This window comes from Phocoena sinus, chromosome 19, assembly GCF_008692025.1.
Source record: "Phocoena sinus isolate mPhoSin1 chromosome 19, mPhoSin1.pri, whole genome shotgun sequence".
Lineage (NCBI taxonomy): Eukaryota > Metazoa > Chordata > Mammalia > Artiodactyla > Phocoenidae > Phocoena > Phocoena sinus.
This window is the reverse complement of record NC_045781.1, coordinates 42,122,117-42,145,898: the sequence shown is the minus strand read 5'-3', so window position 1 is coordinate 42,145,898 and position 23,782 is coordinate 42,122,117. Positions and strand designations below refer to the sequence as shown.

General features: G+C 34.9%; 1 protein-coding gene across 14 annotated transcripts in view; it reads right to left on the bottom strand.

The window, feature by feature from the left end:
* The window catches only part of NFAT5 (nuclear factor of activated T cells 5), a 138,200-nt gene that overhangs the window by 23,810 nt on the left and 90,608 nt on the right, over positions 1–23,782 (bottom strand). For 10 of the 14 annotated variants that reach the window (XR_004347119.1, XM_032614752.1, XM_032614745.1 and 7 more), the window contains 7 exons: positions 20,475–20,667; positions 17,989–18,179; positions 16,306–16,478; positions 10,490–10,624; positions 10,312–10,364; positions 5,832–5,964; positions 1,886–1,969 (listed from right to left, as the gene is read on the bottom strand). Coding sequence is in view for 13 of the 14 variants with exons in the window: in XM_032614752.1 (XP_032470643.1) it covers positions 1,886–1,969; positions 5,832–5,964; positions 10,312–10,364; positions 10,490–10,624; positions 16,306–16,478; positions 17,989–18,179; positions 20,475–20,667 (962 nt within the window). In the remaining variant the exon portion in view is untranslated. The remainder of the gene's footprint in view (positions 1–1,885; positions 1,970–5,831; positions 5,965–10,311; positions 10,365–10,489; positions 10,625–16,305; positions 16,479–17,988; positions 18,180–20,474; positions 20,668–23,782) is intronic. The other 4 variants (XM_032614746.1, XM_032614748.1, XM_032614753.1 and 1 more) reach the window with 1 other exon arrangement.

The window sequence follows — 23,782 nt, the reverse complement described above, 5'->3', positions numbered from 1 at the left end:
TTAAATCTCTCAGAGGGCACCTGGGCATTATACCAAAGCTCTGATTTCAAGGAAACACAAAAATAAGCTATTTGTAAAGGGAAATTCCTAGTTGAAAGCTATTGTTGGTTTAACTGATCAGGAATCTCCAATTAATGGTACTGTATTTAAAAATGACAAATGAAAAATTTTAACTGATAAGATAGTTTAGTATTTAATTTTATATCTTCATAAAATTATTTTACATGATTTCAGTTGATAAAATTGTCAAAATAAGAAGGTCTGAATTGTGAAAAATAATAATATGTGTATGTGTGTTTCTTACCCATTTTTTAGGCTTGTAAGATTTTGATCAAATGACTAAATCATTTTATTACCAAAAATTAAACATAGCATTTAAAACCTTTTAACCTTCACTATGAGAAATTTCACACTGGATTACATTAGTGTCCCACCAGCCTGATACTCTATGAAAGAAGCATGAAGGAGTTTTTGCAGAAAAGCAGGAACACATCAAAGTTAGCAAAGGACAGACCATAAATGTCCCTGACTTTCTTTAATGATTGATTAATTATGGTATTATTCATCTAATAAACATCGTTTGAATTATTATTGCTTAGATGTTACCTTATACACTAAAGCTCGACCTGTCTTTTTATTATTTTATTTATTTATTTTTGTGCGGTACGCGGGCCTCTCACTGTTGCAGCCTCTCCTGTTGCGGAGCACAGGCTCTGGACGCGCAGGCTCAGTGGCCACGGCCCACGGGCCCAGCCACGCCGCGGCATGCGGGATCCTCCCGGACCAGGGCACGAACCCGCGTCCCCTGCATCGGCAGGCAGACTCTCAACCACTGTGCCACCAGGGAAGCCCCCTCGACCTGTCTTTTTAAATTCCTCTATGGAACCTTGATTTCCTCACCTGTGAAATGACAATCGTAAATTTCCTATCTCATAGACTTGGCAGATTAAATGAGATAATGGTGGTAAAGAGTGTGGAATGCTGCCTAGCATTTAATATATGTTCGAGAAACATTAGCCATGGTTATCCCTAGCAGAAACTTGTAAATTTTCCTGTAGTTAAATCAGATCATTATGCACTTACTTGTGCATAATTCCTAATTAATCTATTTTGGAACTGTTGATAGAAATTATAATGGCAAGCTATACTAAACTGAATATATATATGAATGCTGAATTTTACTATGACAATAGGAAAAAAAATCCACTGTATTTGATAAAATGTATTAAGCATATTATGCCCCTTAAAAATATAAGTATACAAAATTTTAAAATTTAATTTAACTCATGAATTTCATGGCAGAAAAATATAAGTAAAAGCTAGAACTACAGGAATAAATCAATGGCCATTATGCAATTGACATCTTCATATGTAATGGCACAAAAGCATCATAATTGAGAAACACATTATAACATCCTGAAGATATCTTCATTTTCTGTTTGGAAATAATGGTGTCAGAAGAAAGAATGGTACCTAAAGAACCTAAAGCAACTTTTTCAAATGCCAATAGTTTCTATTTTGGTCTCTTTAGTCTCAATGTCAACTACTCTTATTGGCAGCAAGAAGCTTTATACGGCTGTTTTATATATTGTATTCTATATATACTTTTAAGATTTTTAATATTAGGGAATAAAAAACAAAACAAAAACTTCTCTATTCCAACACGTTTAAAAAAAAAAGTTGTTTATATGGTAAATGAAGGGAAATATCAAGTTGGGAAGCAAGTCTCTGCATTCAGTAAAGTCAAACAAGTATTTATTTTACAATATGGAAGATAACCTGCAAGGTGTTCCAAGTACACAAGAGAAAATAAAATAGTAAGGTTTGCTAGAGAAAATATATAGCATCACTAATTTACAATTTTTGAGCAGAATTAACTCGGTACCTTTCATGGCCTCTTCGAAAGAGCAAGGTCTTGCCGGACTAGATATTTCCTTCTTCACATTTACATTCAAAGCAGCAGCTGCTGCTATTAAGACAAACAAAAAGGATTAATGTATTTATTTAAACTTATCCTAACAAAACGTGTATCTTAAAATTCTTTAACTGGAATATCTTCTCACAAAGCACTATTAAATTATTTGTTTAGCAGAAATTCTAGGTTCAGATGAGTTTTTATAATCACCAGTCTACGCTCTAAAATGCACCTGTCTCCCAGTGGGCAGAAACATATGCTTACTTATTAAAACAAAATAAAAACAACTGCAACTTCAAAAAATCTTTCTTGTAACAGTACACATATTTATATGAGTAGAATACTGATATGAGATTTTTAAACTTACCAAATATACTGTAACACTAGCATGAAAAAAAAATTCAACATTTACCTACATGAATGATTTATTTAAAATAATACTGATTCAGAGTCAATTGAGCTAAATTTTTTAAAAAACTGTGATGAATATACAAAATCTATAACATTATGATTATTCTTTTTAGCAAGCCTTAGAAAACATAATCTTTGCTATTATTAAAGGAGAATTACTACACTACTATATCTATACATATCAAGTACATCTACTATGAAAACTTTAAATTTAATGAGCGTGAGAGTAGAGATCAGTTCTGAATGGTAAAGTTAAATAAATTCCAAATAAACAGGTTTTTACTTAAAATGACTATAATAATTTTATTTAAATAGATGTTAATTTCTATTTTTCATTGTATTTATTTATTTTATTTATTCCCTTATTTATTCAAAATGGGAATTGAGTCAACTTATTTTCAATGTATTTTTCACATGACAATGCAAAATGATGGTTATAGAGAATATAAAGAGATAGTTAACTGTGAATAAAGAGACAAAAGGTACACATCTTCTAAGAATGAAGTAAAAAAATTTATCTAAGCATGCTGCGCTGCACACGAGGTCCAACAAATGATAATTTGAATGAACTATCAATTGAATAGAATTGATGAGAAAAAAATCCATAGACTATTTTAAAGCATAACATTAATTCTAGTAATTACAGATTTAAAAATGGAAACTCATCTTTGAAAAATTTTTTAATTTCTACTTTTAAAACAAGTTTTAGTCATTTGTCTTTAGAGCAACAAAAAATTATGAATAAATATTTTATCCTCCATTTCTTATAGCAATTACTACTGCAGAGTCACTGCAAAAAATAACTAAGGAGATTTCTGTGTCTTAATAGATGGAAGTAAAACAAATTAATGGCTAAGCAATGCTTCAGTGACTAACTGGCAATGAAACAAAGGTTTTACGACTCTGCAAAGTTAAGTGCCTAAGAGCATGTACATGCAATGTATTTTTGGCAGTATAGACTCAGAAGGCTTTAAAGGGGCTTGTGTCTGGCAGACCATGCGGAGCCAGCCAGTTTATGTACACTTGAGCCCCTGCCCCAATCCTACTTTTAGACCGTGTACCAAGTATACAAGATCCCAAAATTTTCTGCACAACTACTCTATAAACCATGTGTGAAATCTCAGGCCTATAGGGTGAACAGAGCTTATGAGCACTGGCCAGTGCATCAGCGCCCTCCAGGTAGAGGATGGAGCCAGTAGAGGGGAAAGAAGGGTGCCAGCCTGGGGATTCCTCTTTCTTCATGTTGTCATATCCCAGTTTGGACCTCCAAGCAGTTTGAAAATCCTCAATTCGAATCTGGCCTTCCAGGTTATTATGAAGGTATTTTGGTCAAATTAGGAGGATAGAATATATTTTATTTAATTATTTGTTATTTTTATCTATAACTTTTAAATATTTAGGCAAAATGGTGTAGCAGTTGCCATTTCTACTCTTGACTCACAAAAATTATGCTGGGCCTTGTTCTAGCTGTTACAATTACTATACACCACTGACTATTCAAATGTTTAACCACAGTCCCTGGAGGAATCATAAAAGCAATTAGTTTATCATAATGGGACAGTACAAATTTTCTATAACCAAGTTTTCCTGAAATCATATTCTCTTACATGAACACCTAAAAAGATGCTCACATTTTATAAAATATAAAAAAAGTGAAATTGTGGGAAGATTCTTTAATTAGCTATATCATAAAGGCAGAAACTGAAGCACTGGATCTCACTATAAAATTTGCATATTATATATTTATTCAATTAACAGTTTCTGAGGGCGACTGCTATCTATGATGTATACAAGGGGGAAATACTTAAAAGAATAAACTATGTTAGTGATTGCCTAAATGTGGCCAAATATAGCCGATTAGTGTAGGCTTTAAAACAGAACACTTAAAAGCTGTTTTATTTGGCAATTTATTAAAGGGAAATTTTTAATAATCAGCATTCATCACTAAGAAATGAAGATTCATAGTGCTGATGCTAAGCACTTCAAAGTCCTGAAGTTCTTTATTATTGATCATAAAACCAAACAAAAACAACAAAACCTCAGTATTTTCAGGATGGCGAAAACTTTAAGGCTATTTCCACACACACACACACACACACACACACACACACACACTTCCTTCTTCCCTTCCCACACAATTAATTACTGTATGCCATTTTTCTCCCCCTATGAGCAAACTCCTCCTCACACAAATACTAAATGTTAATATTTAGTAACTAGCAGTTACTAAAATGCTTTAACTACCATTAGTTTTAAATCAAATTTTCTTGGATTTTTGAGGCCTTCTTAGAAAGAAAACAATCAACTATTTCATCTTTAAGTATAAACCAATATCCTCTTCCCTAGTTTTGTTGAAGCCAGTATATTATTTCCAAACTTTGCCTTTTTCTGTCTGAAATTTCTACTTGTGATCTTTTATTCTGAGATAAATACTAAAAGGATTTCATTAGTGCTATACTATGGCACAATTTTGTAGCAAACTGGTGGGAAATAACCAATATTGTCAAACTCAGACATGATTAAAAAGAACAAAAAGGGAACAGATCACATTAAGTGATAGAATGTAATTATCAAGACTAGTTATAACTCTGTCCTAGCGACTATTTCCATCACTTTTGTTGCCAGGGCTTTCTTTCCTCGCTACCATTTTTCACTTTGTACCTCACTGAATCCTGAACTATTTGGGAATAACATATCGGTAAACGTAAAGATATGGAAGAACTTCTAGCTCTAAAGATTCCTGAGATAGGAATGGAGTAAACCATGGTAAGCATGGCAGAAACCAAGCCTAGGTCAACAAAACATGTGAAGAGCTTCCATTTCCAAAATGTTCTCTCTGCTTCTCCAGGAAAAGCCTTCTCTTCTTCAGGCAACTAAACTAATGTAGGCAAAAAACTCTTAGGACACTTCTTACCCAGAGATCTAAATTTATAAGCAACTGCTCTGGTTTCTAAAGCACCTGTTTTACCTAAATGCTTAAAATTACATATAAAATATTTATTCACCAGAAGTCTTTGATATTTTTGATAACACAAATTTGAAAATGTTACAGGCATATGATTCTATTTGTGATATTATCACTTATCATTCCAAGCTATCTCTCACCTCTCCCAAAATGCATCCTATAAGCCAGCCAGACTAAAAACTATTAGCAGTTTCTCAAAGTCGTCACTTTCACCTTTCTGCACATAAGAGGTACTCAATGAATGGTAATTCTTACCAAGGAGTAACTTGTATGACAACTCTGGAGAGCCTGACTTCAGAGCATTTCTAGCTTTTCTTTTATTATTAGAGCATAAGGCAGAAACAGTTCCCTTAATATAAGAGTAAAAGCAGTGTTTGGTGGCCATCTTCTTAGGAAATAATGCCATCTTCAAAAAATACTGATATCAATTCATCTTAGCACACAACTTTCTCTTTTAAGTTGGCTGGTCTTCTTCATATTCTTCCAAAGAACTAGAAGTTAATTATTCCTTTTGATTCAGAACTTTTTATTTTGACATACCTGGGTCTGGAGTGTAAGTGAATGGCTGAACATCATGAGATCTTCCAGCATTGGTCACTACGTATATTCCCACTGATACTGGCAAAGTTATATGTTGGTCATGATATGGGGGAACCTTCACAATAAGATGATTCTAATTGAAAGAAAATTATAAGAGTCAGAAAAGCAGTAATGTTTAAATTAAAATTTTCAAATAAAATATGATAATTAAGTACATTTCCTGTTAGTTGTAAAGTTTAAAAAGTCTGACTAGGGGAAAAAACGTAATATTTAAAAGCATCGGGACATTAATCTTAAAACTGCTTTTAAGGTAAAATACCAGTGTTTTACAATGGCTTACAAGGTCTCTGCCCTGTCAACTTTATCTCATTCCCCTTCCCCTCCAGCTTGTTACACTCCAGTCACACTGACCTTCTTACACTAACACAGTAAATTCATTCTTTTAACACACTAAATTCATTTTTACCTCAGAGCCTTTACAACTTTCTGTTCTCTCTCACTGGAAAACTCTTCCTTTACCTCTTCAAATGGCTAGTTCCTTATCCATTTTCAGGTCTCATTCAAATGTCATCTCCTCAGAGAAGCCCTCTCTGACAATCCTATTTAAAGTAGCACCCCTCTCCAATCTGACCACATAATCTTGTTTATTTCTAAAATAGCACTTATCACCACCTGAAATTACTGTGATTATCTGCTTCTTTTTGTCCCTCTCCAACCAAAAGAATGTAACCTCCATGAGAACCTAGGATGTTCTGTTCTTCTATCTCCATGGCTAAGCAACTCACACAAAATATACTCAAATATATTTGTTGAAAAAAAGAATGAATATATATTCAGGAAAAAAATATGTCCACCAAGCATAATGTCAGTTACCATACAATGCAGTTCACTACTTCCTAACCACTTTAATTCTCATTTAAAGTCAATAGGGTTCAGTTTACCCAAACCTCAGTAGATCAAAGTCATTTTTTTGTATGTAAAAATAGTGGTAGAAGCATCCTTTTAAGAGAAAGGAAGAGTTCCATAAATGCTTCAGCAGCACTTATTCTTCTTAGAAGACACAATGAACCACATTTGACTTGTTCTCTTCTTCCCTAGTATGTTATAGTATTGGGAAGGAATATCAAGGGGTAGTGATTATTCTTTTTATACTGAGTATGTGATATGCAGGAGGCCAATGGTGATAGCTGAGGATGAAGTGAATGTGATGACATTTTTTACTTAATTATAGTAGTTGGTTGACTCAGTTGAATAGAACATGTGACAAATGAGGCCAAGATTTTGAGCACTTAATTTGTTTCTAAGCCATCATAAAACACTCTCTGAAATAGTCACATTATACATTTAAAAATAGCTTCTTGGGGCTTCCCTGGTGGCGCAGTGGTTGAGAATCTGCCTGCTAATGCAGGGGACACGGGTTCGAGCCCTGGTCTGGGAGGATCCCACATGCCGCGGAGCAACTAGGCCCGTGAGCCACAACTACTGAGCCTGTGTGTCTGGAGCCTGTGCTCCGCAACAAGAGGCCACGATAGTGAGAGGCCCGTGCACCGCGATGAAGAGGGGCCCCCTCTCACTGCAACTAGAGAAAGCCCTCGCACAGAAACGAAGACCCAACACAGCCAAAAATAAATTAAAAAATATATATATAGCTTATTTATGGCATTAATAGAATGCTTCCTGAATCCAGTTAGCCATCTCAAAAAAAATCACACTTCTAATTCAGGTGCAAAAACATATATAAATGTGTGTACATCCACAGGTATTAGGGGGCAAAAATCTGAATGCACATACTCAATTGCCCATGAGGCCATCAAAAAATGTACCTGCAGTGATCCAACTTCTAAGAAACAGAATCTTAAAATCTTGCCCACCTTCCTTTGTTTAAATACTGCAACTACATCACAAAGCAGTCCTACCTACAGTTAAGGAGATGGTTGAATGGATGGATTTGTGAAGTATCTTCCCGGTCTTAAAATTACATATTTGGCAAACTCAATAACTGAAATTATTCTTCTGAATAAAAACTTGTTTCTTGGTAATTAGTAACAGAATTAGTATCTAAAAGTCAGATGCATATTTTATTTAAACAAACCTTTTACTCCACTTGCTTTGGAGAGCGTATTTAAGCAAATCTAATTTGAAACCTTTTATTTATTTATAAAATTTATTTTATTTTATTTATTCCATTTTTTGGCTGCACTGAGTCTTCGTTGCTGTGCATGGGCTTTTCTCTGGTTCCACAGAGCGGGGGCAACTCTTTGTTGCAGTGTGTGGGCTTCTCACTGTGGTGGCTTCTCTTGTTGTGGAGCATGGGCTCTAGGTGCGTGGGCTTCAGTAGTTGTGGCACACGGGCTCAGCAGTTGTGGCTTGCGGGCTCTAGAGCACAGGCTCAGCAGTTGTGGTGCACGGGCTTAGTTGCTCTGTGGCATGTGGGGTCTTGCTGGACCAGGGCTCAAATCCGTGTCCCCTGCATTGGCAGGCAGATTCTTAACCACTGCACCACCAGGGAAGCCCCCGAAACCTTTTAAAAGCCAAATGAACCTATTTTCATACTAATTCTTCTTACTTCCTCAATCTGAATCCAGAAATTCTACAAGTGGTTTGAATTAAAAACTAAGTAAATTGTAGGTAGTGATAGTAAGCTTTTTAAAAATACTACTCCCAAAAATTAAGAGCAATTAACTACCACTGAGCTAGGAGTACAATACAGACAAAACACACAAAGGATTGGGAGACCTGTGGAGCAGGCAGAATGTTCTCTGAGGTAAAAGGAGAAGAATATATGAAATTTAATTTTTTTCTCTTTTAAAAATATTTATTTTTGCTGCGTCGTGTCTTAGTTGCAGCATGCGGGATCTTTTAGTTGCGGCATTCGAACTCTTAGTTGCAGCATGCGTGTAGGATCTATAATACTTCCCTGACCAGGGACTGAACTGGGTCCCCTGCATTGGGAGTGCGGAGTCTTAGCCACTGGACCACCAGGAAGTCCCTGAATTTTAATTTCTTAGAAAAATCTGCTTGGATTCAAAGTAACGACTTTCTTTTTTCCAGCAGATAATCTTTTTCAGAGCTTACAAGCTCTGAAGTGGGAATGGTCTGATCAACAAGTTATACAAGAAATCATAAAATGCCAGAGTTAGAAGGAACCTCAAATAATCTAGTAAAAGAGTTTATCTTACAGATTAGAAAAGTGGGGCAAAAGAGAGACTTGTCTTACACAGGTAACACAGATTGTTAGTGACAAAGAAGGTACTAGAATTTCAGTTAAGACTAGTCTAACAGAGATTATCTGATGTTAAATGTGACAAAGGAATGGCTGCTGAGTCCTATTATCTCTTCTTGACAGCATGTAGGAAAACTTTCTGCATAGCATTTGTCTAGGTATTCAGGAAGCTCCACCTTAAATGATACTCTGTAGTGAAGAATTCATTTAACTCAAAGTGAGGTATAGTCTTTTCCCTTGTCTACTGGGAGGTGATCTCTAGGCCCCTAGAATGTCCTGTCTGACAGAAGTATCTTCGTTTGTTTAGGGGCTTTGGCCACTGAAAAGTCTAACAATGTAATTTATGAAGAGAGCTTTGAAACATGTCATATCATTTCCAACCTCTGGGGGAACTGGAGACTAAAGGTTAGCTGCACGGGCAGTATGTGATCCAACCCAAATAAAAACTCTGAATACCAATAGCTTGGATGAGCTTCCAAACAGGCAGTACTCTGTATGTACTGCCTATGTTGTCACACATCAATGTGCTGAGAAGGTAAGGCATCCCTGAGGACAGGAAGCTTCACCTTCAGGACCCTCCCAGACCTTACTTTATGTATAGTCTCTCCCTTTGGCTGGCTCTGATTTGTGTTCTTTTGCTTCTCTGTTCTTTATGAACTGTACTTACACATACCAGTCTTCTGCGTATGCCTTATATCTGATTTACTCATGAGTTTGTCTTTCTCTTTTGTTAGTTTCAACTTCTATGAGGTTGGTCTTATCCGCTCTACATACTAATTCTTAAGTCAGTTCTTTATCCTTGTTTTCAAACTTTTTTCCTTGTTATTTGGAAAACAATAAATAGCAAGGTCCTACAAATATAGACTCTTCAAGTGTAACAAGTAGTGCTTCTGAATGCAAAAAGGTAACTAACAAGTATAAAACACCTGGCACATAGCAGGTACTCAATAAATGTTTTCCTTTGATTTAACTAAATAGTACGTTAAGATAGTCCAAATCCTCAGAGCAAATAAATATTAGGAAATCTTTCATTCATTAACAATGGTAATTTGCTAATGCTCTTAACTTTTTCAAATAGAGAACTGTCATTTCTAGCATCAGTGGAATAAATCTATTTCAGTTAAAGAAATCCAAGAAAGAAACTTTAAATGATTTAGGTCAACCTCATATAAAGAAGAAATTTGTTAATGCAGGAAAATTTGGAGCAAAACTCAATTTCTCAGTAAGCAATCAAACTGTAAAAAGTTTAAATTATACCTGATGAAATAATTCCATGTCGATTTCAGCTTCTGACTTCCAAGAGTTTTCATCTGATTGAAATAAAAACAGTGACTTACTAAAATTGTGAAAAATTTTTTACTTTGTAGCTACAACTATATCTTTATAACAAAGTGAAACACGCAACAATTTCTAAGGCAGTATTGTGCCTACTTACCAGAAACATTTTCTTGGAAAATAACTTTAGTTCCTTTCAGAAAGTTCTTGCCGATTAAAAATACTTCTTCCTCTCCTTTCACTGAACAGCTATGTAAGCTCTTCTTTAAGATTTCTGGCACTCCTGCTGGCTGAGCTGTAGATATATATAAGCATTCCATAAAAAGAACCACCAACACTTACTTCTTATCTAAAATCAACTCTCAATTATCCAGTTCTATAAGTTGTCGTTGTTGACCCCTGAATTTGACTTCTTTTATTCTGCATATTAAATTTTACCATAACAGAAAGCAAAGAAAAAACAGAAAAGTCTGTATTAATTTTTAATAACTATTATAAGATTTTATAGGGATGGACTAATGTCTGCGATGACAATTTATTAGATGTCATCTTTGTTTTCTCATTACATGAACAAAACAGGTGTAAAATATGAATTTGGTCATGTTTTTGTCTTAATATTTTTTAAAAATTCAATTTAAAAACAACTTTATCTCACAATCTTAACCTTAAAAATGTCAGCTATGCTATGCCATTACAAGACTTCTGAGGCAATGTGAGCCTATGGGTGGTATTGAGGGCATCTTTAAGGATCTAGACCCAGGCTCAGGCCCTAAACCAAAAGAACACTTGAAAACAGACTGAATGCAATTCAGAGTAATTCTTTCTACCAGGAGATCTCCTTGAACTAGGATACCCTGAGGTTAAAGATAAAATGCACTTGTTTTTCAATTACATAGACCAACTAACCACTAGTACAATTAACAAAGAGGTTGACTAGTACTGAGCAGGAGCCAGATCTAAGAAATTGTAACTGGCCTACCAACTTCCTCATGTCATGATTTCCTTAAGAAAATTTAATATGTACTGCATAGTAAAACAGGTTCCAAAGTAAGTGTATCTGGGAATTACTGAGTTAAGCAAAGGTAAATGAACAATAGGATTTCTCCAAGCATTTCACATTCTGATGTACACTGTAAATATCCAAGAAGTGAGTATAGTACACAGTCCCCCCAACATATCTGACTCCAGAAACATTCTTCCATATTGATGCCTAAGGACTAGTTTTCCACCAGAATACTCCCTGGGATACTGGTTAATGCAAATACATACTTTTTAGGTACTCAAAAACCTGCTTCCTTAAGATTAAGCACTTTGAAATAGAACACACTATTCGTTGTTTTAGTAAACCCTAACAACATATATACTGCAAAGGTAAACTTTAACATGGTTGTATAACTTATCAACTTCTAAATTAATGAGATAGTCTATTAAACTTTAGGAAAAGTTTAAGTTTTTTTCTCATTAAATACTTACATATTTAATTTTATCTTTACAAGAAAGTAATATGGGAAATTATCCTTGTCAAAATACTGCCCCTCTTTCCCTAGGCCTGCCGTTCCTTGTGGGAAGACTTGCTCCACTCAACGTCATTCTTGCTCCACTCATGTAAGGACTGGCCCTGTGACTTGTTCGTATAATGAAATGTGAACTGAAGTAATGTGCCACTTCCAGGCTTTAAGACCCCCACGTGGTTCTACCATCTTCCTCCACTACAAAAATGGCAATATCCCAGAAAGGGGCAGCTTCTAAAGCCTGGTTCCCAGAGTGAAGAAAATGGAGCTGCTTCCAAACTACACCCAATATTATCAGAAAATGAGGAAGAAGTAAAACTTTGTTGGGTAAGCCACTTAGATTTTTTTGGTTGTTTGTTACTGTAGCACCGTTTAGCTTCACTTATTTTAATACAAACAAGTATCTTATCCTAATTCAATATCTGAATGGCAAATAATATTTTCAGCAATGTCTGAGTTTAAAAGAAATTGTGATTGTATAAACATATACACTGTCTGGAACCCACAGGGTTAATGTATGAACAGAATGGAAACAGTTACTGGTCACACACTGGTAATTACATACCCTTTTAAAGAATTAAGTGAATTTATAACTTTTTGGAGTAACACTGGAACTAGATACTTATTTTTATACAACATTCAAGAAAAATATGATAAACATTATTTTGATTAGAAAACAATAAGAGGTGCAAAATTATATGCACATATTGTATTAACAAAATGAATGGAAAGTCTATAACCTTCCCCCCCCACTTTCAAAATACTATATGGAAATTCCACTTCACTCATGATTATCAAAACTTTTTTCCTACCTCATTTTTTCCTTTTATGTATTAAAGGCTTAAGATGGCCAAATGAGGCCCCTCTGAAGGTACAATGTGTATTTATCTTTTATATATTTGTATTTACATTACACAAAGAACTAGTCTGTTCAAGACAATTTACTTCTAACTTTTGACCTTAAAAGGTCTTTCCTATTAAAAAGTTTAATGGTTACCTAACAGGACATACTCCATACTAAACAGAACTGAAGTCAGGATTATTTACGCATTAACTGTTTTAATTTTATCTTTAAGTAATTAGTAAGCTGACTCTTGAAAGTGATCACATTGCTTTAAAAAACTGTAACAAAAAAAGCAGGCACCTTTCTGGTATTATAAAAAACAATGTGCTTTTAGATGCTGTTCTAATAGCGGCCACAAAAATAAAGCTGAGGGACTTCCCTGGTGGCACAGTAGTTAAGAATCCACCTGCCAACACAGGGGACACGGGTTTGAGCCCTGGTCCAGGAAGATCCCACATGCCATGGAGCAACTAAGCCCATTCGTCACAACTACAGAGCCTGCGCTCTAGAGCCTGCAAGCCACAACTACTGAGCCCTCATGCTACACCTACTGAAGCCCGCATGCCTAGAGCAGCCCCTGCTCACCACAACTACAGAAAGCCCTCGCGCAGCAACAAAGACCCAACACAGCCAAAAATAAAAAGCTGAAAAAAATTAATGAACATCTGAATACTGAAAAATAACAAAGCAAATATTTCAACCTGTCAAAAGAATTAGTAAGGCTTTTTAATGTCTGTGAAGAGAAGAGAAGTTTACTCAATGATATTATCCCTTTTCTAAAGTTGTGGAAGAGCTAGAAATAAGGAAAGTAGGAACTCGGTAAATTCAGTAAGATTTAATACAATAAGCATTAGTAAGACAAAATCTAAAATACATTATAATGAAGAAAGCTATGATTAATTTTGCCATATTAAAAAAAATTATTATAGAAGGGTGGATACTAAAAAGGTATGAAAATTGATATTCTTAATTTGATCTAGTATATATGTATTGTCTGGAGACATCTAAAGGTGTGAAGAATGTAAAAGGGGATGATTCTTCTATCCCCTTAACAACAAACAAACAAAAAGACAATGGATCCAATGGCCACTGTTAAACCAACAAGTAGAAGCAGGACTGTTTTTCTAAGGTCACAAGGCACAACATGAATTCTGGCATTAGGCCTTCTTTCCACTGAGTGTTTCTAGATGGAAGATCAAGTATCTGTTTCCTCTCCTCCCTTCCAGCTCTAGAACCTTTTGGCCCCTCTTCCTTTTCTACCTCCCTCTCATCTTCCTGTTTCCTTCTACCTCCCATTCCAATTCTAACCCTTCTTACTAACCTATTTCCTTTTCACCTCTCATTCTACCCCAACTGCTCTAACCTGCCAAAAAGGTTATATTCACGGAAATAAACACAAACCATAAACCCATAATGGAACATAGAGTGGCTATGGTCATGCTCAAAGTATTAGATCACGTAAAAGAAGAACTGCACATGCCCCACTAAAATTGAAACTCCATTCTAATAATATTCAAGTTGAGACATATTGTGATTTACAGTAAATTAGCACCTAAATTAGAAAAGCTTTATAACTCAATAAACCATCTACAGATTTATTCTGTCCCTATCTGAACACAACAGAATGGACATGGAACCTAGAAACTTTAAAAGCAGTATATTTATAACTGAACATTATCCAGAAATAGCCCAAGGAAATACTAGTATCAAAACAAATTTTTCATAATAATGAAAAATAGAGAAATCCAAATGAGCTCTCTTTATTTTTATTTTATTTTATAAAAATTTTTTGGCTGCACTGGGTCTTTGTTGCCACGCACAGGCTTTCTCTAGTTGCGGTGAGCAGGGGCTACTCTTTGTTGCGGTGTGCAGGCTTCTCATTGCAGTGGCTTCTCTTGTTGTGCAGCACGGGCTCTAGGCGCATGGGCTCAGTAGTTGTGGCTCACGGGCTCTAGAGCACAGGTTCAGCAGTTGTGGCGTACAGGCTTAGTTGCTCCGTGGCATGTGCGATCTTCCCAGACCAGGGATTGGATTCTTAACCACTGTGCTATCAGGGAAGCCCCAAATGAGCTCTCTTGAGATCAGGAAGATATTTACTACTTTCTTTTTAAAATGAGGGTGGAGCTTCCCTGGTGGCGCAGTGGTTGAGAGTCCGCCTGCCGATGCAGGGGACAGGGGTTCGTGCCCCGGTCCGGGAAGATCCCACATGCCGCAGAGCGGCTGGGCCTGTGAGCCATGGCCGCTGAGCCTGCGCGTCTGGAGCCTGTGCTCCGCAACGGGAGAGGCCACAGCAGTGAGAGGCCCATGTACCGCAAATAAATAAATAAATAAATATAAATTTTAAAAATGAGGGTGTCTGCCAAGCTAACATAGGGGTATAGTCACTTCTGAGATGAATTAGAAAGGAAGGGAAAAATAAGATTTACCAAGGGTGAATAATTTGACAAAACTAAGCTACAATTAAATAACAAAGGCTTTGTAAGTATCCTGGGGGTACCAAGGTCATAATACCCATAACGACCCAATAGGAAATTCAAGTGAATGGAACTCAGTCTCTTCTGCTCTTTTGAATTCAGAAGCAAGGCCAAAGAAAATAATAGTTAATGAAAATCTTCTTAAGGGATGTACAAAGGAAAAAGTTTTCCTATTTATTACTTGTAATAATACTCATTACAGGGAAACCAGACTATATCTTGAAGCACATACAACATGACTGAATTTAAATACACACACACGGACTTCCCCGGTGGTGCAGTGGTTGAGAATCCCCCTGCCAATGCAGGGGACACGGATTCGATCCCTGGTCCGGAAAGATCCCACATGCCGCAGAGCAACTAAGCCTGTGCGCCACAACTACTGAGCCTGTGCTCTAGAGCCCGTGAGCCACAACTACTGAGCCCATGTGCCACAACTACTGAGCCTGCACTCTAGAGCCCGCGAGTCACAACTACTGAGGCCACGTGCCACAACTACTGAAGCCCGTGCACCTAGAGCCTGTGCTCCATAACAAGAGAAGCCACCACAATGAGAAGCCCGCACACCGCAACAAAGAGTGGTTCTCACTCTGTGCAACCAGGGAAGAGCCCATGCAAAGCAATGAAGACCCAACACAGCCAAAAAAAAAAAAATTACGCACACACGTCATTTACTTTCTATGCCAAGGTTAGCAAAGTAAGAATTTCATTTCCCACTATACTATAATACTTTAATTTGTAATCAGAACTCCAACTGCTATATATTTACAAAGTTCTGCTTACCTTATTGTTTCTTACATTCTAATACAAACACTTAGAATCACAGCGATTTATCACACTATGAAGATGCTGTGAAAATCCTGTGCCTTTACAATTTACTTCAGGCAAACTGTTCAAACTACTTTTTAAATCAGTATAGGATGATAAGATGAAACTACAAAATGCTACATTCCTTTTGAATTTTATTAGAAATTACCCACCTTTAATTTAGCCTAGAAAATTTAACTATAGCTTTGAAAATGTTTCAAATTTTTCATGATCACAAGCTGGAGTATGAAAAACAACTGATATTTAGAGATATCAAAAGATTGATAGAAAATGAAAAAAAAACTCCATATATTTAATATCTCCATATTTTCTTACTTACTACATAAAATCGGAGAAGAGGGTGTTTGCAGTGTCAAAGTGGAGCCATCTTTCCTTGTGATATTAACTCGAAAAACCAATCTGGCACGAGTGCTTTTTTTCTTGGAACCAGCAATTCCTATTCTGGCTTCAACATCAGCATTCCTCAATTTCAATATCCCTACGCAGTCCACCCTAATACAGAAAAAATATATTAACTGATATTTTCTGTTGTATAAATAGTACAATATTCTTAATCAAACAAGTTTTCTTTTTAAAAATAATTTGCTTCCTTGTTAATTTTTGAGTATGTAATATAATTATATGGTTCCAAATTCAAAAAACAGAGAAGGGTAAGTTCTGAATATTCATAACTTCTCATCTTGTCAACTTTTCATTTATAATAATAGTGGAAAAAATAGTACAGAAATCACTATTTCAAAATCTGAACATAAGTAATGGTTTACAAGTTACTTTTGTTTTAAAAAATTAAATTTATCCTCTTTCTTTTTGCACCTAATTCAGATATTAAAATAGAGAAACGGATTTTATTTGAAAAAAATTAGTAACTGTCTCCCCCCCAAAATGTAACACTGCACAGCCATTAAAACATATGCTATAAATAATATTTAATGTTATGGGAAAATGCTCATGATAAGTGAAGAGCAGGTTACAAAGCAGTGAGTAGAGTATCATCGCAATTTTATCAGAAAAAAGGACGGAAAAATAAATGTCAAAACAGTAATTAGTTCTATTAAGTTGGAAGTTGGCGTTTGAGGGGTATGTTTTTAGCTTTATATTACTACTAAATTTTATTGAGATTTTTATTCATCTGTATTTTCAACTTATAAGGAATAAGTACTATTTTAATAATCAGTAACTCCCTATCTTCCACCATATACATTTATTTTTACAATTTCAAAAGTTAAAAAATAAATAAACCTTCACTAAATATGTTTCAAAATTTCCCTTTTCAAACTATCCTCTCACTAACTTATTCAAAATGGTTTTCAAAAAAAAAAAAAACAAAACCTGAAAACCAAGTAGAGAAAAGTCTTTAGCTATCCAATACGGATAATTACAGAACAGGTCTATCCCAGATCAATATTTGCTGCTGTTATGGTTACTGTTAGGATTAAAGGTCCTTAATAAAAGGATTAAGGAAAAAAATTAATTTAAATCATTTCTAATATATTTCAGGAAATGAAAATGCATAAGATGAAAAATAGGTAGTCCCAGGACATAATTTTTTAACATAGGAAAATAGAAACAGAAGGTAAATTTAGACCAGCAATATGCTTTTTCATACCAAGATGGGTCAAGGCACCATGAATGATCTCTGTCAGTTTCTACTGCAAACACTAACAAAAGAGAATTTAGGAAAGCAAATCAAATTGTTTGTAATTTTATTTTTTAATGTTAATATTATTAATTCCAACATATAAGTCTGTATTATTTTCCAAAAAGCCAGCATTCCACCTGGCTTTTATATCCTTGTCTTTCACTATGGGAATTCTCTAGCAAAGGGCAAAAGAGTTCGTTTTCACCCATTACCATTCTGCAATAAACTATTCTTTTTATTTGTTATGTTTAAAACATTTCAGTACAAAACTCAATATCTTTTATACATTAGAAACTAAAAAATTTTCCTGCCTACTGCAAAAGTGTAACGAATTAACAAAAAATTTTTTTACTAAGTACTCACGCCAGTGTCATATTGTTGCTCGGATCAAGGCCGACTTCTATAACAGTAGTGCCTTCAATGTCCACTTCTTTGCAGGGAGTTGTATTTCGCCCAGTTACCCTGCAGGCCTGATAAAATCCATGTGGTTTCACTCGACCAGAGTCATTGCCCACAAACACCTGCAACACTACTGGCTCATTATGGCCTTCCAGCTGGAGTGAGATAACAGGGAGCATAAACACTAATCAGCATTTCAAATAATCTAATTGTAAAATCAAACATTTAAGACCAAGTTCTATATTATTATATTTATAACTGGATTACAATAAAGAAATAACAAGTCTTCCAGAAAAACAGAGGTAAAATATTTTCATAAAGGAAAATTGACTAAATTTTTGCAGAAAACTCTAAGTTTTAGTTCTGCAATAATCACATTTTAATTTTAGATGTTTAATGATAAATTATCATTTGTAATTAATTTGTACAACCAGATGAGAATGAATACACAATCCTTTAAGGTATTTATAAATTTACGGACTGCCAAAGCATGTGGGTTACTCAGGATTTACCACCACCACTAATGGAAAATTCCCTAAACTGTGCTAGTGGCATCATTATCATCATCATCAAATGAGAGTACATCTACTAAATTTTTACTCTGTTAAAGCTGTTTGAGTAGGAAAGTGTTTGAAGTGCAGCTATATAAATACTAGGGGTATGGAGCTCATTTTCATAGACTAGATACATATATACAACATCACAAAATCCTGGGCCAAAACATTATGGTCTGAAAAACTGCTGGTTCAAACCAGGACCTATGGGTCATTACAGATCTCTAGCAAGCCTTCATAAATTAAATTATAATTTGTATGCTGAAGAATAAATAAATATTTAAAAGAACACTTGGGAACAAATGTTTCCAATGCTGGTTCTTGATAAGGTTTGTAAACATCGAAGCTGCTAATACAGAATGCAGAAAATCACAAAATAACTTGTACAATCCACATCAAAGTGCTTATAAAAAAACTCATATATCTTATCTATCCAAGAATAACTGTATCTCTGTATCTATGGGTATCATCATAATGAGTCAAATAAGCAGCAAATAAGCAGTCTACCCAAATTGTTAGCAGTACCTTAGAACAGTGTCTGGCACATAGAAGGGTACGGTATTTGCTGAATGAGTGAATAAGTAAACTTTTAAGATCAGCCAATTCACTCCTTATCACAGGCAATTAATCTAACTACTTCTGCAGACAAGTATTTAGACAAAGCATAACTTAAAGTCAGAGCAATTAGGTTAAAAATATTTACCAAACTATCAAAATGTCTGGTTAGACAAATATTTATACAAAGCATAACTTAAATTTCTCACTTGCCTGTTACTTGTCCTAAGATTGGGGGACTGAAAAAGGATTGGCGTGGTGAATAGTAGAGGGGTAGGAATGATACTGTACATGTGATTATTAACAAACCGTATAATGGTCATGAGTAAGCTTCTTGATCCCAAGTTTCTACCATTATTTCTTTCAAGTATAAAACGAAAGGCAGTTCAATTAAATATTGTTCAACTAACACATTTTCACAAACTGTATTTATAAGAATCTACCATGTGATTAGCCAAAATTCCTCCCTGTTTAGTATTTTGCAAGGGGTAGGAACACTTGTTAAATAAACATCCCCTACTCCACTTCTTTTGGTTTGTCTTCAAAGAGAAATAGTTTTTTCAATAAGGTATCCCAGGTGCTAAAATTTAAGTGTCCCCTCTTTCTTCTGTTAGTCTAAGTTCTGAAAAGATAAAGACTCAACTGATATTCTGTTTTAAATTTTTTTAATTAATTAATATTTTTTTGGTGGTACGCAGGCCTCTCACTGTTGTGGCCTCTCCCGTTGCGGAGCACAGGCTCCGGACGCGCAGGCTCAGCGGCCATAGCTCAGGGGCCCAGCCGCTCCGCAGCATGTGGGATCTTCCCGGACCATGGCACAAACCCGTGTCCCCTGCATCGGCAGGCGGACTCTCAACCACTGCACCACCAGGGAAGCTCGATATCCTGTTTTTTAAACTGAAGACTTAAGTTACCTATCAACCAATTATTTTCTGAGTTGAGTAGTCCTGATTGCTTTAGCCATCTCAAAAACCTTATTTTCCAAGTCCAAGATAATTTCTACAATATTTCTTTGGACTCACTTTAAAATTTCTTCTTAAATATAAGGTGTGAGAAGAATCTAAAACAGTTGCTACCAATGTCAAATATAAAGGGAAGATAATTCATGACTGCCATATAGTTTACTTGTTAGAACACACTTTCATCTCTCCTTTCATTTAAACTAAAATTCAAAGGACATCAGAGTAATAATATTTGGCCTATAATTCAGTCAGACTTTTACTTTAATTTCTAATATATACAGCTATTAGTTTTATTTTAGGCAGCTCTTTTTTGGTTAAAAACAAAATAATAAGTAAAAGTAGATAAAATTCTTCATATATTGCTAACTAAAATAAGTACCTTTACTGTAGGAAAGCCTTGCTGTGTTCTGTCCTTTACTGAGCCACGACTACCCTCAGTTAGGTACCGAGCTCTGTGCTGGGTCTCAGGTTGTACAACTATCTTCAGCTCCTTTCCCTCACTTTTAACAGGATACTGTCCGCACAACATAGGGCTCTTCTTCACTCCAGTTCCTTTTTGGTTTTCCAATGTTCTGAGAAGTCAAAGCACAAAGTGGAAAAAGTATCAAAAAGAGTTTTCTACAAAAGTCATCTAAGATAAAGGAAGAAAGAGAATAGGCAATAACATTAAAAACAACTGATTATCTTACTGACAAAATAAAAGACAGCCTAAGGGACACTACATTCCATAAGTAAAGTATCTTTAAAAATTTTGTAATTAAAGAGAATGTATATATGTATATAACTAAGTCACTCTGCTGTATAGCAGAGATTGGCACAACATTGTAAATCGACTATACTACAATTTAAAAAAACTGAAAATAAAATTTGGTGGTAAAGTTGGACAGGGATGACAAAGAATGCATATGTGTGGAACGAGGAAGGAAGACTGAATGCAATAAACCAAGAATAACAGGAAAGACAATAGCTAATGTCACTATAACCTTTCACATTGCACTTCATTCAAAATAAAGTTTAAAAATTACATATATGTGTGAGTGTTACATAAAGCTACAAGATTACTATTATTTTCTAATAGGACTTACAAAGCAAAAGAAAAGTGGGGGTAGCACAAAGACACAAACAAACAAAAAAACACAAAAGGCCTTAAAGAAACTGAAGGAACATGTACATATTCTTTTGGACATTTTCCTTAGTACATCAAGCTGAGAAAATTATACTAAAAAAAAAAAATCAGTGATTCAATTTTAATTTGGAAATTAGCTTTACCCTAAACAATCTTTCCCAGAAGTTAAATTTTTCAGAGTATTTTAATTTGTGATTAATTAAATAATTAAAGCCCTCAGCATATAAAAAATTTATAATCTGTGCTTTACAGATAGGCAATCTAACTTATTTTTTTAATTGGGTTTCTAATGTTTATTTGTATATTATGCATTTGCTATGCAGAATGTATGTTCAAAGAAAAATATTTCAAATGGTGGTTAGGACTTCAGGTCAACACATTTAATCTGAAGTACTGTAAATATGTGATAAAAATAAATAGAAAACAATACTATTAGTTTAAAAATTACCTATGTATATTTAAAAATAAAGTCAGGGCCTATAATGCTTTCTGTATCATTTTCCCAGTCCTAAGTTTACACTCAAATTGAAAATAAAGGAGCCAAGAGATGACTGTGGACAAAATCCTGTCCAAAAGCAAACAGGTCCTAGGAGAAATATTATGACTTCAAACATAGAGGAGCAATGGTGGCTAAGCAGCCTTAAATCTAGCTCTAATGTTTACCTCTTCATTTCTAACCAAGTTGTTGACTCAGTCATCAATAATAAAGAGGGAAAAGGCTATGTTCTCAATGGAATTTTGGATTGGGGTGAATCCATGGCTAGGATGCAGTAAGGTATGCAGTTAGACTGACTGGGTGAGAGGAAGGGTTCTGAAGGGAAGTACTTTGCTCAATCATCTTCATATTCCCTAAACCTTGCACAATTCCTGAAACAAAAGATGCTGAAAAAGTATTTGTTGATAAAGGCAAACTTGATGAAGTTTGACATAATTAAGTCAAAGATTACCTGTGTAAGTAATTTAAAAGGCCCTGGAAGAATACATTCTATGAACAAAAGTATCAAGTCAAAGTCAGAACAAAGGGCAATAAATCCTATTTTTTTATCATTCTGGGTAGAAATTCAAATTTTTGCACTGAATACAATGTGCAGTACTTTGCATACAAAATTCTATAATGATACTGTTTTATACTCATTTAAAAAAATCAAAGCAAAAATATTCATCTACTTAAGCTATGTAAAAACATTCTCTAAATATGCACTGAAAGGGAGTAAAAGAAAAAACAGCAAAATCTAATAGTTGTATTGATTTATTAGATTATAGGTTATTTATTTTCTTCTATTTTTCTGCATTTTTCAAATGTTTGTAATTAATATCTATTAATTTTATAATAGGAAGGGAACACTTTAGTCTGAAATATAAGGAAAATTTAGCATATCATTAATTTGGCAAGATGTGGCTTTTGTATTCATTTATGCTGGCCAAGCTAATATTTATGAGGGTAAATAGATGATATTGAGTTTTACTATTTCAATAAAACAAAATATTTCACTTGGGATGAAAATTTTAAGTTGATAAAGTATACACATTATGGCTTAAAGAAGAATAGCACATGTAATCAAACAATTTCTGAAATGATACTTTTAAAAGCCCTTAAAACTAACTTTATTCTCTAGGCTTAAATGTAAAAATTGAATACATACATATTTAGATCCCTAGCTGTGTAAAACAATAAAAACATCAACTAATTCTTAGAAAAGCAGTCATTCAAATTACTAATTTTTAATGCATTATGGCTTAAGGAAAAAACAAGAAAATAGCAGCTAATTGTATGGGATTTTACTTCTAAGTGATTATCTAAAAAGAAAATCCACTGTCTTGGAATATTCTATTCAGAACTTAAAATGACGGGCTTCCCTGGTGGCGCAGTGGTTGAGAGTCCGCCTGCCGATGCAGGGGACACGGGTTCGTGCCCCGGTCTGGGAGGATCCCACATGCCGCGGAGCGGCTGGGCCCGTGGGCCATGGCCGCTGAGCCTGCGCGTCCGGAGCCTGTCCTCCGCAGCGGGAGAGGCCACAGCGGTGAGAGGCCCGCGTAACGCATAAAAAAAAAAAAAAAAAAAAAATGACACTAATTCCTTTGTGCTGCACATCCTTCTGGTTGCCTGTCACAAAAATAATTTTCACTATAAAATGCCTAAAACAGGTTTCACATGCAGGTGACATCATATCTTAATTTCTAGGAATATCTAAAGAGACATTGGCTACTGATTCTCAGGACATTTAGGTGAAGAATTTAAGAAAAATATGTCTAGGAATGTTTAAATACTGAGTAGTTTTTTAAAAATGATTTTGTTTTCTTAATAAACTCTTTCATATAACATTTTATTCATACAAAAATGCTATTTCTATCTTGAAGATCAATAAAAACTGCTGTACTCAACATGTTTGAGGGTACATTTTCTATAATTTAGCATTATATAAATAGAAATTTTATGGCAAAATTTCTTTCATATTTCTAACATCTTCCTTATTGAAGAACACAGAACTTTAGTTTGAGATCCCCTTAACAACTGTTTTCAAAGGCCTATTTTTCTATATTTATATATGGTTTTATCCTTT